Below are 16,111 nucleotides of genomic sequence, written 5' to 3' on the forward strand. Positions count from 1 at the left end.
GGCGTGTAATTCCAGCACTTTGGGAGGCTGAGGTGGGAGGATTGCTTGGCCTGGCCTACTTTACTTATTTGTCCTATGTATTGCCCGTATCCCCTCCCCACCACCCACAGGATCTCCCCCAGGGATCTTTGTCTCTTTTCCCCACCAATGCATCCCCATCTCTTAGAATAGGTGCCAGGATCACACAGAGGTGAAAAAGTCAAGTGCGGTCCCTGCTTGTGGAGAGCTAGAGTCTAATTAGACTCTAGCTCTGAAGAAAATAAACCAGGAAGAAGTGATAGAGAGTACCCAGGCAACCCTACCAGATGGATTTGGTGCTGAGGAGGCCTCTTTGAGCAGGCAGCCCTGGAGGGAAGGCTGCTGGCCAGAAGCAGTTGGATGCACGTGGGTGTGGTGCTAGGGGGCATTCCAGGCAGAGGGAACAGAGAGTGAAATATGCTGCAGCAAGAATGAGCTCAAGGAGGTGGGGAAAAAAGGAAGGAACTGAGGACAGAGAGGCAGCCAGGGGACACAGGGTCTCATAGGCCCAAGGAGAAGTTTGGGTTGTATTATAAGTGCAATGGGAAATCATTTGAGTGTTTTAAACAGGGGAGTGTAAGATGAATATATGGTTTTTAAAGGTCATAACGGGCCAGGCACAGAGGCTCATACCTCTAATCTCAGCACTTTGGGAGGCTGAGGCAGGAGGATTGCTTGAGGTCAGGAGTTGCCCAGCCTGGGCAACATAGCAAGACCCAATCTCCACAAAAATAAAAATTGTTTTTAATTAGCCGGGCATGGCAGTTCACACATGTAGTCCCAGCTACAGGAGGCTGAGGCGGGAAGATCCGTTGAGCCCAGGAGTTCAACGCTGCAGTGAGCTGTGATCATACCACTGCACTCCAGCCTGGGTGGCAGAGCAAGATCTTGTCTCTAAAATAAATAAATGTGGGTCATACTGGCTACTTTGTAAAAAATGGATTGTAGGGGCAAGGTATGAGAGCAGGATTGTAGCACAAAATCTCACACATGGATAAACGTGTAGAATTGATCACACATGGGTGGCAGCTGCGGATGAGCTGTGCGGAGTCATTGATTTTACCTCTCACGATAAAAAGACAAAAGAAAATGGTAAAAGTAAACTTCCTAATTAGACTATTTCAAACCCCTGGATTATGTATAAAATATATTATTTATATATTTTCAGAAGGGGAAATGAAAAGTAAGTTGTTTCTTAGATTAAAAGAACAACCAGCAGATTCCATTCATTCGCTTCAGCTGGAGACTAAGAGAACAGGAGGAGAGGGCAGGTATTTCCTGCCATATATCAGAAAGTGAGAAAGTGTTGCCATGATTTAGTTTCGATGAATTATAATGGTACACACAAAGCACAAGCTGCCTTGATTCAACAAAGAAGATGGAAAACAGAAGCCCCTCTGATCAGTGAGGAAGGAAAGAAAATTACGAAGACAAGTTACGTATTTGCTCTGATTTCAGACACTCCAAATATATTTGTTCTGTGGTGCAGAATATTAAGAAAATAACAGACACACTCATGCATTAAAAGAATAACTGCGGCCAGGCACGGTGGCTCACGCCTGTAATCCCAGCACTTTGGGAGGCCAAGGCGGGTGGATCACGAGGTCAGGAGATCGAGACCATCCTGGCTAACACAGTGAAACCCCGTCTCTACTAAAAATACAAAAAAATTAGCCGGGCGAGATGGCGGGCGCCTGTAGTCCCAGCTACTCGGGAGGCTAAGGCAGGAGAATGGCGTGAACCCCGGGGGGCGGAGCCTGCAGTGAGCCGAGATCGCGCCACTGCACTCCAGCCTGGGCGACAGCGAGACTCGGTCTCAAAAAAAAAAAAAAAAAAAACAAAACAAAAAAAACAAACAAACAAACAAAAAAAAGAATAACTGCAATGTACTCATGCATAATCTACAACATGTTTTTAAAGGATGGAAATCAAATCTATCTGTCATACTTTGCCCTCAAGTATTCTGTGGGCTGTTGACATCATTTTGAATTACAAATGATTTATACAGCTTGTGCTACAAAGATTTTGGAACTAGAAACAGAATCAGACTCATGCCTTACTTTTATTGTTTTTTTAAAAATGCCCTGTGACACCAGAGAACAATTCCATTTGTAAATTTTATTATAGAACCAAAAAAAAAAAAAAAACAAAACTGTAAATGATTTAGGTCTAAGATATTTTTGTATTTAGCATCTTGCAAAAGAAGAAATTATAAAAGCTATAAAATCTTTAATGGATTATTTAAGTTTTTTCACCCTTGAATCACTTTGCCCCATAGTGTAAATATGAAAGTATTTAGCTTGCTAAATCACATAACTCTAATTTAGCTTACTAAATCACATAACTGTAATTTAATGTTATATGTTGGTATAGAGCTACTCTTTAGCTTGCAAACGTGAGGGAAGCTGTGAAGAATAGTAAATATAATTTCTTCTTGCTAAACATCACAAGGCTTCTCTTGGTTATGTGTGTGTGTGTGTGTGTGTGTGTTTTCTAAATTCTATAATTGTGGACATTCATAAGTACATGTGGATTAACTCTAGTTCCCAATTTCTGCAAAAAAACACCTTTAATTGTTGCCAAATTATGTGATTTAGTATTTTTTCCCTCTATATATGTTTTTATAGAACATAAAAAACAGCAACATATGTTTTATTTTCTTAAGAATTCCTAAGCAGGATTGAGATGTAGTCAAACCTCATTAATCTTTCCATCAGGGACATTAAATTTTCTAAGTCTTAACATTGGTAGTATGTCTTAGCACATGTAGCTACTTTACAGCAGTAATTCTCAGCAGAGAGCAGCAAGCACATCTTCCACAGAAAATAAATCCTAGTAAAGACTGCTATTTGAAGAATTTCTGTATTTCCATGCAACCCTCCGTGACTCATTTCTAAGGTCAGATGAATGGATCTTTGACACCGTGTTAGTTGGGGCTACCATTTTATAATCAAAAGACAAATACAGGGAAAAAGCAACTATCCAACTGCAGATGTCTGGGCTAGAGATTTTCAAGGGAAAAAAAAAAAAGTGTTCTTTAGGAAACCCTGGGATAAGGCTCTGATTTAAATGGTCCCTGGAGGAAGAAAGCATTTTGACTGCCCCATGTCTACATTTTGATCTTGGGGGTGTATGTGAATGTTAGAAATAGAAGGTATTACATGAGTGCTTCAACTTGTGGTTGCTGCCTGCAACTCACCCAAATGTTTACCACCACACACACCCTTCCGTTGCTATCAGTAACTCTGCAGAACCATCTACAGGAACTACACTCTTCAACCTGTTAACTATAGAGTGTTAGGAAGGAATGAAGCTACAGCCATACAACCCTGGTCGTGCTCTGTCTCATCTGATCTCAGAAGCTAAACAGGGTCAGGTCTGGTTAGTACTTGGATGGGAGGCAGGAATGGGACAGAACCTGGCTGCTCAGAACCTAATCCAAACTTGTGCAGAGAAAGAAATGTTACCAAATTTATGGTTTCTCTCTCCTTTTTCAGTCCATCTAATCACTTTTTTAATAACGATGAGTCTTATTGGTGAATAACCAGGACCAACCGTTAAGCTCATATGCTACAAATACACAGGTATCAAAGAAAATCCAAAGCCTAGCTGCGTAACTTCAATAATTAATTCTGTTACATTACATGAAAATTACGGTCTCTCTAACGAATAAGATCTTTTTTGTTGTTGTTGTTTTCTTTTCTTTTTTTTTTTTTTGAGGCAGAGTCTCACTCCACCCCCCACACTGGAGTGCAGTACTGCAATCTCGGCTCACTGCAACCTCTGCCTCCCAGTTTCAAGTGGTTCTCCTGCCTCAGCCTCCTGAGCAGCTGGGATTACAGGCACATGCCACCACGCCTGGCTAACTTCGGTATTTTTAGTAGAGACGGGGTTTCATCATGTTGGTCAGGCTGGTCTTGAACTCCTGACCTCGTGATCTGTCCACCTCGGCCTCCCAAAATGCTGGGATAACAGGCGTGAGCCACCATGCCGGCTGAATCAGATGCTTTAATAACTTTGACAAGTTGCCTAGAAAAAGTCAAGGATATTCTGTGTTTTTACTGAAGATAAGTAAATGCAGCTTCCTCCAAACCTACAGGTTTGGAATGAGATTACTACCAATTTTATTGTGAATTTAATTCAATAGAATATTTTGAAAATGGAATAAGAAGTAAATTAGGGGCTGGATACAGTGGCTTATGCCTGTAATCCTCGCACTTTAGGAGGGTGAGGCAGGAGAATTGCTTGAGGCCAGGAGTTTGAAACCAACATGGGCAACATAGTGAGACTTTGCCTCTACAAAAAAATGAACAAAAATTAGCTGGGTGTGGTGGTGCACACCTGTGATCCCAACCACTCAGGAGGCTGAGGTGGGAGGATCAGTTGAGCCCAGGAGGTCGAGGCTACAGTAATCCAAGATGAGACCACTGCACTCCAGCCTAGGCAACAGAGCAAGATCCTGTCACACACACACACACACAAAAACGAAAATTAGATTCATCATGTGCCTGCAAAACAGCTTATTTCTCAGTCTACATTCATTTCACTTAATCCAACTCTGATCTCAAATGTGCCCTGCTGTAACTATCTGTCTTTCAGTGGGGCCCCCTCAGTGATACCATGTTGACATACGCTCTGTGGACATTTAGAGAACTGTAGATTAACCAGCTTGGTCTTATTTGGTGTCTTCAGACTCTTGGGTTGCATGAAATGGGACTCAACTCCAGCTAAGCAAAAGAGAAGAGTTTATTATAAAGAAACAGGTGGCCAGGTGTGGTGGCTCACACCTGTAATCCCCACACTTTGGGAGGACGAGGTGGGTGGATCACTTGAAGTCAGGAGTTCAAGACCAGCCTGGCTAACATGATGAAATTCCATCTCCACTGAAAAAAAAAAGAAAAAAATTAGCTGGGCATGGTAGCAGGCACCTGTAATCCCAACCTCTAGGAAGGCTGAGACAAGAGAATCACTCAAACCCAGGAAGCAAAGGTTGCAGTGAGCTGAGATCACACCACTGCACTCCAGCCTGGCCGACAGAGCAAGAATCCATCTCAAAATAATAATAATAACAATAAAGATACAGGCATAGCTTTTAATCTAGAAAAGTTTCTGGGCTCCAGGATGGAATGAGAACAAGGGAAAGATTATTGGGAAAGAAAGAAGCTAACACTTTTTTGGTTCTGTTTGTTTTCTGTCTCTCCCACCAGACTGCCCTGTCTCTGAAGGCTAGACAAGGACTTTGTTTATTATCTGTTTTCTCTTTTTGTGAATTGGTTTCTCCACCTCTGTAATCCTAGCACCTAAAACAAGTGCTTGGCATGCAAGTGAGTTTAGATGGAGCGAGTTCACCAAACACATTCTTACAGAAATTTGCAGAAACAATAGCAACTTTGAAACCCTCATCTTAGTAGCCTTCTCCAGTTGCTGAAATTTACTGGCTGCCCAATGGTTCTATCCTCAGCTCGTCGTCAAGGTGCACATGAACGATAACAGCACAAAGTCACTGATGGTGGATGAGCGGCAGCTGGCCCGAGATGTTCTGGACAACCTTTTCGAGAAAACTCATTGTGACTGCAATGTAGACTGGTGTCTTTATGAAATCTACCCGGAACTACAAATTGGTAAGTCCCATCCCCAGCAATGGACTGTACTCCAAAAACCTTGTGGGTTTGCTGTATAACGGTCTTGGGTTTATTCTTTTTTTCTCTTTAATTTTATATAAAAAATAGACACAGGGTCTCACTATGCTGCCCAGGCTGATCTCAAAATCCTGTGCTCAAGCGATCCTCCCACCTGGGCCTCCCAAAGTGCTGGGATTACAGGGGAGAGCCACTGCGCCTGGCCTGGTTCATCCTTGAGAAGACTTTGGTTCAAGGCTTTCACTTCCCTTATATGAGATTTAGTGCTTGACTCTTCTTTTCATTGTATTGAAGAACTTGGATTCTAGCAGGTGGTGGCCAGACCTTGGGGTATATAAGCATTATTACTGCTGCTTCTCTAGTGGTTCCATAAGGGAAAGAAAGTCACTGGATGATACTTACTAAGATGCTGCATGCTTAATAAGCTGAGCAGGTGGCAGGAGGGCCTGGGTATCTGTTGGCTAATGCCCCTTTAGTGGTTGCTTCCTTAACCGACCATAACCCTGCTACAGCCTCCCACCAGTGCTCATTTCCCCTTCCTCCCTCCCCACTTGCTTAGTCTGTGATGCTTTGTCTAGTGGAAGAGGCTCGGCCTCAGTGCAAAGAACAGTTGGTAGAAATTGATGGAGTTTTTCAAAAGTGAATAAAAAGGTTAACTGAAGATATACTGTTACTTCTTATTCTTGGTGGTCATGGTGGTGTTGAGACAGGGTCTTGCTCTATCACCGAGGCTACAGTGCAATGGCGCAATCATGGGTCACTGCAGCCTCGAGCTCATGGGCTCAAGCACTCCTGCTGCCTCCGCATCCCGAGTAGCTGGGACTATAGGCACACATCATCATATTTCTCATTTTTAGTAACGGGATAGTTGTCCCTCAGGAGAGCTGGGTGGAACAGAGAATTGCCTGTGCTGGAAGCTTTGGGAGCAATATTTTTTCTGGATAAGATGGTTTACACTAAAGCAGTCCCTTGAAGTTCTCTTCAATTCTATGAGTCAAGGGAAGAAATGAAAGCCTTTCTTTATGTTTCAATTCAAGCATTCACACGTTGCTTTTAGAGTGTTAAGGAGTGATGTTTTAGATACACACTGGCTCTCACAATTTCATTCAAAGTGTTTCACCAGTCATTGACTGATTGTCCACCTCACGAAGAATGTTTGCCACCATCTGGGACTATTTAAAGTAAAAAATGTTGATATGAAAAAAGTATGTCTCTGGGTACACTGGCATATGCTTGTAGGCTGAGCTACTTGGGAGGGTGAGGCAGGAGGGTTGCTTGAGCCTTGAGCCTGTGAATAGCCACTGCACTGCAGCCTGGACAACGCAGTGAGACCCCATCTCTTAAACAAAATGAAAGAAAAAAAGAAATAAGTGTGACAGCTGACCATTGTCACTGTGTTATGGTTTTTTTCATCTTGTTTTTAATGGAAGATAACTTGAAGACAATGAAAGAGAAACATAATAGAAATGCTACAGTGTGACATCATGTAAGAATTATTAATAAGAATCCTAGGCACCTGATGAAAGTCATGCAGCATTAACTCAATAATAGCTTGTTTCTCACTTGGAAACCCTGATGTCTTGGGTCTGAAAGAATACCTTTTCTTATTTCATCAGAGAGGTTTTTTGAAGACCATGAAAATGTTGTTGAAGTCTTATCAGACTGGACAAGAGACACGGAAAATAAAATACTATTTTTGGAGAAAGAGGAGAAATATGCTGTATTTAAAAACCCCCAGGTAAGATGACCTGCATATTGCTAAACCCTATAAAATATGAAGGATTTTTTTTTTTTTTTTTTTGAGACGGAGTCTCACTTTGTCACCCAGGCTGGAGTGCAGTGGCATGATCTTGGCTCACTACAACCTCCACCTCCCGGGTTCAAGCAATTCTCCTGCCTCAGCCTCCCCAGTAGCTGGGACTACAGGCATGCACCACCAGGCCCAGCTAGCATTTTTGTATTTTTTAATAGAGACAGGGTTTCACCATGTTGGCCAGGATGGTATCGATCTCCTGACCTCATGATATGCCCGCCTCAGCCTCCCAAAGTGCTATGATTACAGGCGTGAGCCACTGCGCCCAGCCAAGGATTTTTAAAATGTCACCTGAATACTAACCACACCATTCATAGCCTCACAAAATATCACAAATATATTATTTTCAAATAAACACAAACTCCACTCTTAAGCTATATGTAAGCTAACAGCCTTTGAAGGATTCAGAAAGAAAAGAATCCATTTTGCTTTTTTTCATTCCAAATCCAAAACCTATCTCTCTGTGGTTGTCTGATCCTCTTCTGTCCCTGTTTCTGTGTGGCTGTATTAATCCAATATATCTTCATGCACTCACTGTTGGTTCTTTCTGCTTCTTGCTTGAAAGATTCTCTTTTCTTTGTTGTTTGTATTTGGTGTTTATATTTGCCAGGAAAACTAAAAGGACCACCTGGAAAATGTGCAATTTATTGTGATTTTGTTGCAAACAATTTGTGCAAGTAAAAAGCATAAATTTATATTTGTTCGTTTTTTATATTTGTTCGTATTTGTTCTTCGTATTTGAAAATGCTTCCTTCAAGTCATGTGTACAAGGATGTCCAGGCTTTTTTCCAACTGTGGCCTCAAGCAGCTATAATTGTGTGAGGGTCATTACTTTCTTTTTGAAAATCAAAGAATGTTAAAGATGAAGAAGTTCCTCTCCATTTTCCAGACACCTTTCCCTTTTACAGGTTAAAAAAAAAAAGTGTCATATCACTAGAGGGAGAATTAGGGCAGCTTCCTTGTGGGAAAATTTCTCCTATAAGTGCTATTTTCTGGGGTCTTCCCTAGGTTGTATGGGGGCTGACTGACAACAAAACAATTAAATAGTATTAAAAGGACAAAGTTTTCCACCCATAACTACCTTCAATGCCATCCTTTTTTTCTTTTTTCTTTCTTTTTGTTAGACAAAGTCTTGCTCTGTTGCCAAGCTGGAGTGCAGTGGTGCAATCTCGGCTCACTCAAACCTCCGCCTCCCAGGTTCAAGCGATTTCCCTGCCTCAGCCTCCTGAGTAGCTGAGACTACAGGCACATGACAGTACCCCCGGCTAATTTCTTTCTTTCTTTTTCTTTTTCTTTTTTTTTTTTTTTTTGTATTTTAGTAGAGATAGGGTTTCACCATGTTGGCCAGGATGGTCTCGATCTCCTGACCTCATGATCCGCCCGCCTTGGCCTCCCAAAGTGCCGGGATTACAGGCGTGAGCCACTGCACTCGGCCCAATGGCATGCTTTAACAACTGCATTAGTGAGGGTACTATCTAAGTTGCTGTAGCAAAGAGACTCTTAAATCAGTGGTTCAAACAAGCTACAAGCTTATTTCTCTCTCACACACTGGTCCAGCCACAGGTAGACAGACCTAGTAGAATGGCTCTGCCATTTTCAATATGTGGTTTCCATCTTTGGTTCCATGTTAGCTTTTCCACCTCACCATTTTCCAGTCCATATGAAGTGAGTGAAGAGCCGGGGAAATGCACATTCAGATTTATGCTTCCATCCCATTGGCCAGAAATTAGTTCCATAATGACACTGAGCTACAAGAAAAGCTGAGAAATGTAGTGTCTATCTGAACAACCATATGCACAGCTAAAACTAAGGAGTTACATTCAGGGCCACCACTTTGCGTAACTCCTCCATGAGGCACCTTTCCCCTTGAATCTATAAAAGTAATGCCCAGGAGTCATGCAACATGGCTATACTATTGTATAACTAAGAGAAGGAATAGCTATTGTGTAACTAAGATTAGTCATGGTGGGAGAGCCGGAGATTACCTCCATACCCCTTTAGCCTGGATCAGAGATTACCTCCATACCCCTTTACATACCCCTTTAGCCTGGATCAGAGATTACCTCCATACCCCTTTACATACCCCTTTAGGCTGGATCAGAGATTACCTCCATACCCCTTTAGCCTGGATCAGAGATTACCTCCATACCTCTTCAGGCTGGATCAGAGATTACCTCCATACCCCTTTAGACTGGATCAGAGATTACCTCCATACCCCTTTAGACTGGGTCAGAGATTACCTCCATATCCCTTTAGCCTGGATCAGAGATTACCTCCATACCCCTTTAGCCTGGATCAGAGATTACCTCCATACCTCTTCAGGCTGGATCAGAGATTACCTCCATACCCCTTTAGGCTGGATCAGAGATTACCTCCATACCCCTTTAGCCTGGATCAGAGATTACCTTCATACCCCTTTAGGCTGGATCAGAGATTACTTCCAAACCCCTTTAGGCTGGATCAGAGATTACCTCCATACTCCTTTAGGCTGCATCAGAGATTACCTCCAGACCACTTCAGGCTGGATCAGAGATTACCTCCATACCCCTTTAGGCTGGATCTAGAAACCAAGTTGACACCAGGGAGATTAACAAGAGAAAAGCATACACATTTTTTTCAGTTTTACATCTACATGGGGATCTTCACAAGAGTCAAGTCTAAAGAAGTGGCTGAGGCAAGATGCTTCTATACTTTTTAAACAAAGAACAATAAATTTGAAAAAAAAATGACAGAAAAAAGGGAATCTGGCTAGGGGCAGTAAAGTTTCCAGGGGAGTGTAAACCGGAAAGTCTCTGTGACTTTCCATAATCCCAGCTATTAGGGAGGCTGAGGCAGGATAATCACTTGAACCCAGGAGACAGAGGTTGCAGTGAGCCAAGATTGTGCCACTGCACTCCAGCCTGGGCAACAAGAGCAAAACTCCATCTCAAAAAGAAAAAAAGAAAAGAGGTTTAATGGGCTCATGGTTCTGCAAGCTGTACAGGAAGCATGGTGGCATCTGCTCCTGGCGAGGCCTCAGGAAACTTTCAATCAGGCAGAGGGTGAAGGGGAAGGAGGGTGAGCACCTTACATGGCTGGGGCAGGAGGAAGAGAGAGAGGGGGCATGCAACATGCTTTTAAACAACCAGATCTTCTGAGAGCTCTGTCATGAGACAGCACTAAGGACATGGTGCTAAACTGTTAGAAATTGCCCCGTGATCCAATCACCTCTCACCAGGCCCCACTTCCAACACTGGGGATTACAATTCGAGATGAAATTTGGGCCAGGCTATGAATCCAAACTATTATTACTCTACCATAGCAGGAAGCAGAAATTCTCCTCATGAATTATTTTGCATAAGAATATGTTCTTAAAAGCCAACTTTTATACATTCTCCTAATCTACAGTCAAATTTAAAGACCAAAATTGAAGTGGAGGCATTTTCGAAGCGGCCAATTTTAAGTAAATGTATTTCCATTTTCTCAGTGTTTGTTTGAATCTATCTTCAGCCAGTGCTCTGCATACATAGTGGCTTCTGCCTGCTGACCTTAGAGTGAGAGAAGTAGGCTGTGACCATTCTCATCGATGTCATGGCTCCTAAAAGGGAGGCTTTGTAATTTTGAAATACCCAAAGTCTTCTTGTCAAAGCCCTATGCTAGTACCCTTTGATAGTTTGTTCAAGGCTGGGCACAGTGGCTCATGCCTGTAATTCCAGATGCTTAATTAGGAAGGAATTCCAAAAGGACTTTGAGAGGACAAGGCAAGGGAATTGCTTGAGCACGAGATGTCAAGACCAGCCTGGGCAACATGGTTGTTATAAAAGTGAGCTCAGCTTGCTCTTGCCGCCTTTTTCATGCCTGCTTACTTGCTTTCTGCTTTTCCACCATGTTATGACACAGTATGAAAGCCCTCCCCAGAAGCTTCCACCATGTTCTTGGACATTCCAACCTCCAGAACCATGAACCAAATAAACTTATTTTCCTTATAAATTACCCACTGTCTGATATTCTGCTATAGCAACAGAAAACAGACTCAGACAGATTAATACTTATTTGCAGCTAAATTAAGAAAGAGCTTACCTGGCCCAGAATACCAGTTTTTCTGGAAAATTATCAAACTGTACAAAACTCATTAAAATTTCATTCTTAAAGTCCCAATACTGAAGTCTTCAATACTTAACAGAGGTCTTTTACAAATTATTTGTCTTGGGGGATAGTGCCTGGGAGAGGCAAGAAAGTCAATGCAGAGGGAGGCTTTAAACTCCATTTTCAGAAGCAATAATAAGTAAGAATTTGGAGACATTAGTGATATGCTTGTGCAGGCATAATTACTAGGCATCCATTTCCACTGGTGACTGGAAAAGTGGCTTCACGCACCTGGGTTTCAAATGTCACCTGCTGTGTGATCTTGGTGTGCTCTTTGACAGCACTTAAATTCACTTCTCAGTTTGCAAAATGGTTGATGCTGCTGTACTTCCTACCTCACAAAATCAAATCCAGCATGAAAACCACTTGCCACACTGTGAAGTTATGCATAAAAGTAAAGTGGTTTGATCTCAACTGAAATTCAGCAGTCATCTACCGTAAAGTTCTATGTAATAGATTATCTGTAATAAATGAATATAGAGAAACCAAACTCTGCAAATTTGTGAACAGAAAGATGCTTAATTAGGAAGGAATTCCAAAAGGATAACTTGTCTACATTTGAGGAGGCAATAGCAGATCACCCCACTTTTGAATGAGAGAAAACAGAGTAACTGCTAATGAATTCTCCTGATGGTTGCTGTTATGCACTCTTCCATTTGAAAGTAACTTACCCGCTTTTTGGAACAGTCAGTGTTTTAGCTTCACTCCCAAGAGGTAGGAGCCAAGTATGAGTCTAATTATTGAGATTTGGTGAGTGATACAAGACCATCACGGGTTCTCCAGAGCCACTGCTGAAATCTGAGTGCACAGACACTGTTAGCTCCTGCCATCAACTGTCAGTGGTGATCCTTGGGTATAAGAACAGCTGTTGCTCTAATTAGAATTTTTTTCAGATTACTGAAAGGACCCAGAGGCATCTCATTGGAATGAAAGACAGGAAGTACAGTCAGGCCTCCCGGGGACTGGTGCAGGGGTTGGAGTGTTGCTGGGATCATGATGGCAAGCATCTTGGCCCCAGCCCTCCTTTGGGTCTCCATGTCTCTCTGTCACTCTCTGTCCCTGTGCACAGCTGTGTCATTCTTCTTCCCTTTGGTGGACTCCCTTCCTCAGCTTACTCATCTGTTCCCAGATAGCCCCTGTAGCCAACCTCAGACGATGGCTGCCTCTATAAATGGATCTCAAACTTTGTGCTTGCATAACCCTAGAAGAAGTTTGAAAAACCGTGTGCCACCTCACATATTTGTTTGTTGACATCAAAATTTTTTCATCACAAGTTTATTTATTAATTATTATTATTATTATTTGAGATGGAGTCTTGCTCTGTCTCCCAGGCTAGAGTGCAGTGGCGTGATCACGACTCACTGCAACCTCTGCCTCCCAGGTTCAAGCAATTCTCCTGCCTCAGCCTCCCGAGTAGCTGGGATTACAGGCATGAACCACCATGCCCAGCTAATTTTTGTATTTTTAGTAGAGATGGGGTTTCACCATGTTGGCCAGGCTGGTCTTGAACTCCTGACCTCAAGTAATCTGCCCACCTTGGCCTCCCAAAGTTCTGAGATTAGAGATTACAGGCATGAGCCACTGCACCTGGCCTACAAGTTTAAATAGATACAAAAAGTGCCATGTCCAACATATTTTAAGTGTTGGCAGTTTAAAAAAACTATTCAATGGAATCTAAATACAGTTCCATGGCAATTTGATTCCCACCATCATCTTTTTAAGAAGCACATGAATAAGCTTTTATTTTTTTATAGACTTTATTTTTAGAACTGTTAGATTTACAGTCAAATTGGACAGAAATAGAAAGAGTGCCTGTATATCCCCTGCCTTCCTACACACACAGCTTCCTCCACTATCAACACCCCCCACCAGCATGGCACATTTGTCACAGTTGATGAATCTACATTGACACATTATTATCACCCAAAGTCCACAATTGACATTAATTTTCACTTTTGGTGATGTACGGTAAGCTTTTTTCAACATTTGGGACATTTTATATTGTTCCTTTTTTTTCCCCTTTGAACTGTTTCCATTTCATTTTATCCACAAAGATTTATCCTATTGTAATATATTGATATGCTTAAAAGTCTTTTATTATTCTCTGTCCCATGCTCCACTTCAACTAATTATGTTTATAAATTGATGGCTGAGCTTTTCTTTTCTGTCACCATAGGACACTTAAGGGTTAAAAAATCACAGTTGACCAAAACAACATAAAAACCTTTTTTTTATTATAAATGTTGATATTAATTAAACATAAAAAGCAAAAATGGGAGGCCAGGCACAGTGGCTCACGCCTGTAATCCCAGCACTTTGGGCGGCCAAGGCAGGTGGATCACTTGAGGTCAGGAGTTTAAGACCAGCCTGGCCAACATGGTGAAACCCAGTCTCTACTACTAATACAAAAAAATTAGCTGGGCATGGTGGCGCACACCTGTAAAATCAACTACTCGGGAGGCTGAGGCAGGAAAATTGCTTGAACCTGGGAGGTGGAGGTTGCAGTGAGCCAACATCGCGCCATTGCACAGAAGCCTGGGTGACAAGAGTGAAACTCCATCTCCAAAAAAAAAAGAAAAACAAGAAGAAAAAAGATAGAAAAAATGGGGAGGGGACATCTCTTAATGTTAGAAATAGATGGAGCCATTTTCCCCCTGGTTAATTCCAGGATCAAAGGATGAAGTTCCATATCAATTACATTCCAGTTTTTCATTTTTACAGATGTTAAGTACTTTCTATATTGAGAAACCTTGTTCATATAAATAAGTATATGGGAACAGAAGAATGCCATTCAATTCTTTGAACTCCTTCCAAGGTACTAGCCAAAAGCCACGGGAGGATCAATGATGGTTCTTTTCATCCATCAGCTGACCAGACAATTAGGTACCTTCCATTATGCTTAAAGCAAAGAATTAGAATCTGCACGACTTCCAAAAGGATTTATGATGAGTCTTCTTCTTTCTCTGCACTGGTGTTTCAAGCTGTCCTTTTGTTTAGGGCCTTTGAGCCTTACTCTGGGGCAGTAAGGTTCTGTGTGGGCGCAGGTGCAATTTTCCTTTCTAACATGTGAAAAGGCAATTGTGAAAGGGGCCGTCCATTCTCAGGCAGGTCCACTTTAGGAAATGGTACACTTCAAGACTGTGGATGTGACAATTTACACGGCATGCTCTTGGAGGGGCTTCATGTAATTATAGGACATGGAGGGATGGGAGACACAGTTGAAAGACCCTTGGCCAAGGCCAGCCACGGTGGCTCACATCTGTAATCTCGGCATTTTGGGAGGCCAAAGTGGGAGGATCACTTGAGGCTAGGAGTTCAAGACCAGCCTGGAAACACAGGAGATCCCATCTCTATAAAAAAAAATTAAATATAAATAAATTTATTAAAAAAGGAAGACCCTGGCCTGGCGTGGTGGCTCACGCTTGTAATCCCAGCACTTTGGGAGGCCGAGGCGGCGGATCACGAGGTCAGGAGATCGAGACCACGGTGAAACCCCGTCTCTACTAAAAATACAAAAAATTAGCCGGAAGTGGTGGCGGGCGCCTGTAGTCCCAGCTACTTGGAGAGGCTGAGGCAGGAGAATGGCGTGAACCCGGGAGGCGGAGCTTGCAGTGAGCCGAGATCGCGCCACTGCACTCCAGCCTGGGTGACAGAGGGAGACTCCATCTCAAAAAAAATAAAAATAAAAATAAAAATAAAAAAGGAAGACCCTGGCCTTGAATGGTGGCTCACTGTGAGTGGCTCAGGCTCCCCCATGGTTAACTGTCCTCTGCTTCACAAAGCCATTGTGCCCATTATGAAATAATAATTTATGTCATCATTTCTTATCTTCAACAGTCAGTAGGCCCTAGCTGGATGCCAGCACTCAGAACACAGTGCCCCCAAAATATGGAACGGTGGCATGCTGAGTACTTTAAACCGAAGGAGATTAGAAGGACCTTCTAAGAAGCCAGACGATCTCTGTGACCTTTTCCCACCCTCCTTTCTCCTTCAGCCATTTATTTCCTGAAGCAGGTTACAGAAACTCAACTTCTCGCCAAAGCAAGCCACGAAACCTAGAAAGATCACTCTCTGACCTCTTCCCTTCAGCCCTGGAAGTTCCTCCTGTGGCAAGCATCCTGCCCCATACCTGGGGGCAAGGAAAGTCACACAGAGACACAGAAACAAATCAAAATAAACAGGCCTCGCTGAGCTCCCCCAGTTTATTGCCATTAGATCATGTTTCTCCACAGTTACCCACTTCTTTCATCAAATTGATGATAAAAAAAAATTATGCCAAAATATTTAAAGAGGGTTATTCTGAGCCAGTATGAGTGACGGAGCCCAGATTACACAGTCTCAGGAGGTCCTGAAAAAGTATGCCCGTGGCAGTTGGCTTGCCGTTTGGTTTTATACATTTCAGGGAGACAGGAATTGCAGATAAAATCATAAATCAATATGTGGAAGGTACGCATTGGTTCCCAAAGAGGCAGGGCATCTCAAAGCAGAGGCTTACATGTCATAGGTGGATTTTAGG

The 16,111-nt window shown here is 42.5% G+C and overlaps 1 protein-coding gene across 3 annotated transcripts in view; it reads left to right on the forward strand.

Annotated features, from left to right (window-relative positions):
* APBB1IP (amyloid beta precursor protein binding family B member 1 interacting protein) overlaps nucleotides 1-16,111 on the forward strand; it is a 128,538-nt gene that overhangs the window by 68,861 nt on the left and 43,566 nt on the right. For all 3 annotated transcript variants that reach the window (XM_055274928.2, XM_063637293.1, XM_063637292.1), the window contains 2 exons: nucleotides 5,480-5,639; nucleotides 7,274-7,395. In XM_055274928.2, the coding sequence (XP_055130903.1) occupies nucleotides 5,480-5,639; nucleotides 7,274-7,395 (282 nt within the window). The remainder of the gene's footprint in view (nucleotides 1-5,479; nucleotides 5,640-7,273; nucleotides 7,396-16,111) is intronic.

This window comes from Symphalangus syndactylus, chromosome 4 (genome assembly GCF_028878055.3).
Source record: "Symphalangus syndactylus isolate Jambi chromosome 4, NHGRI_mSymSyn1-v2.1_pri, whole genome shotgun sequence".
In the NCBI taxonomy this organism is placed as follows: domain Eukaryota; kingdom Metazoa; phylum Chordata; class Mammalia; order Primates; family Hylobatidae; genus Symphalangus; species Symphalangus syndactylus.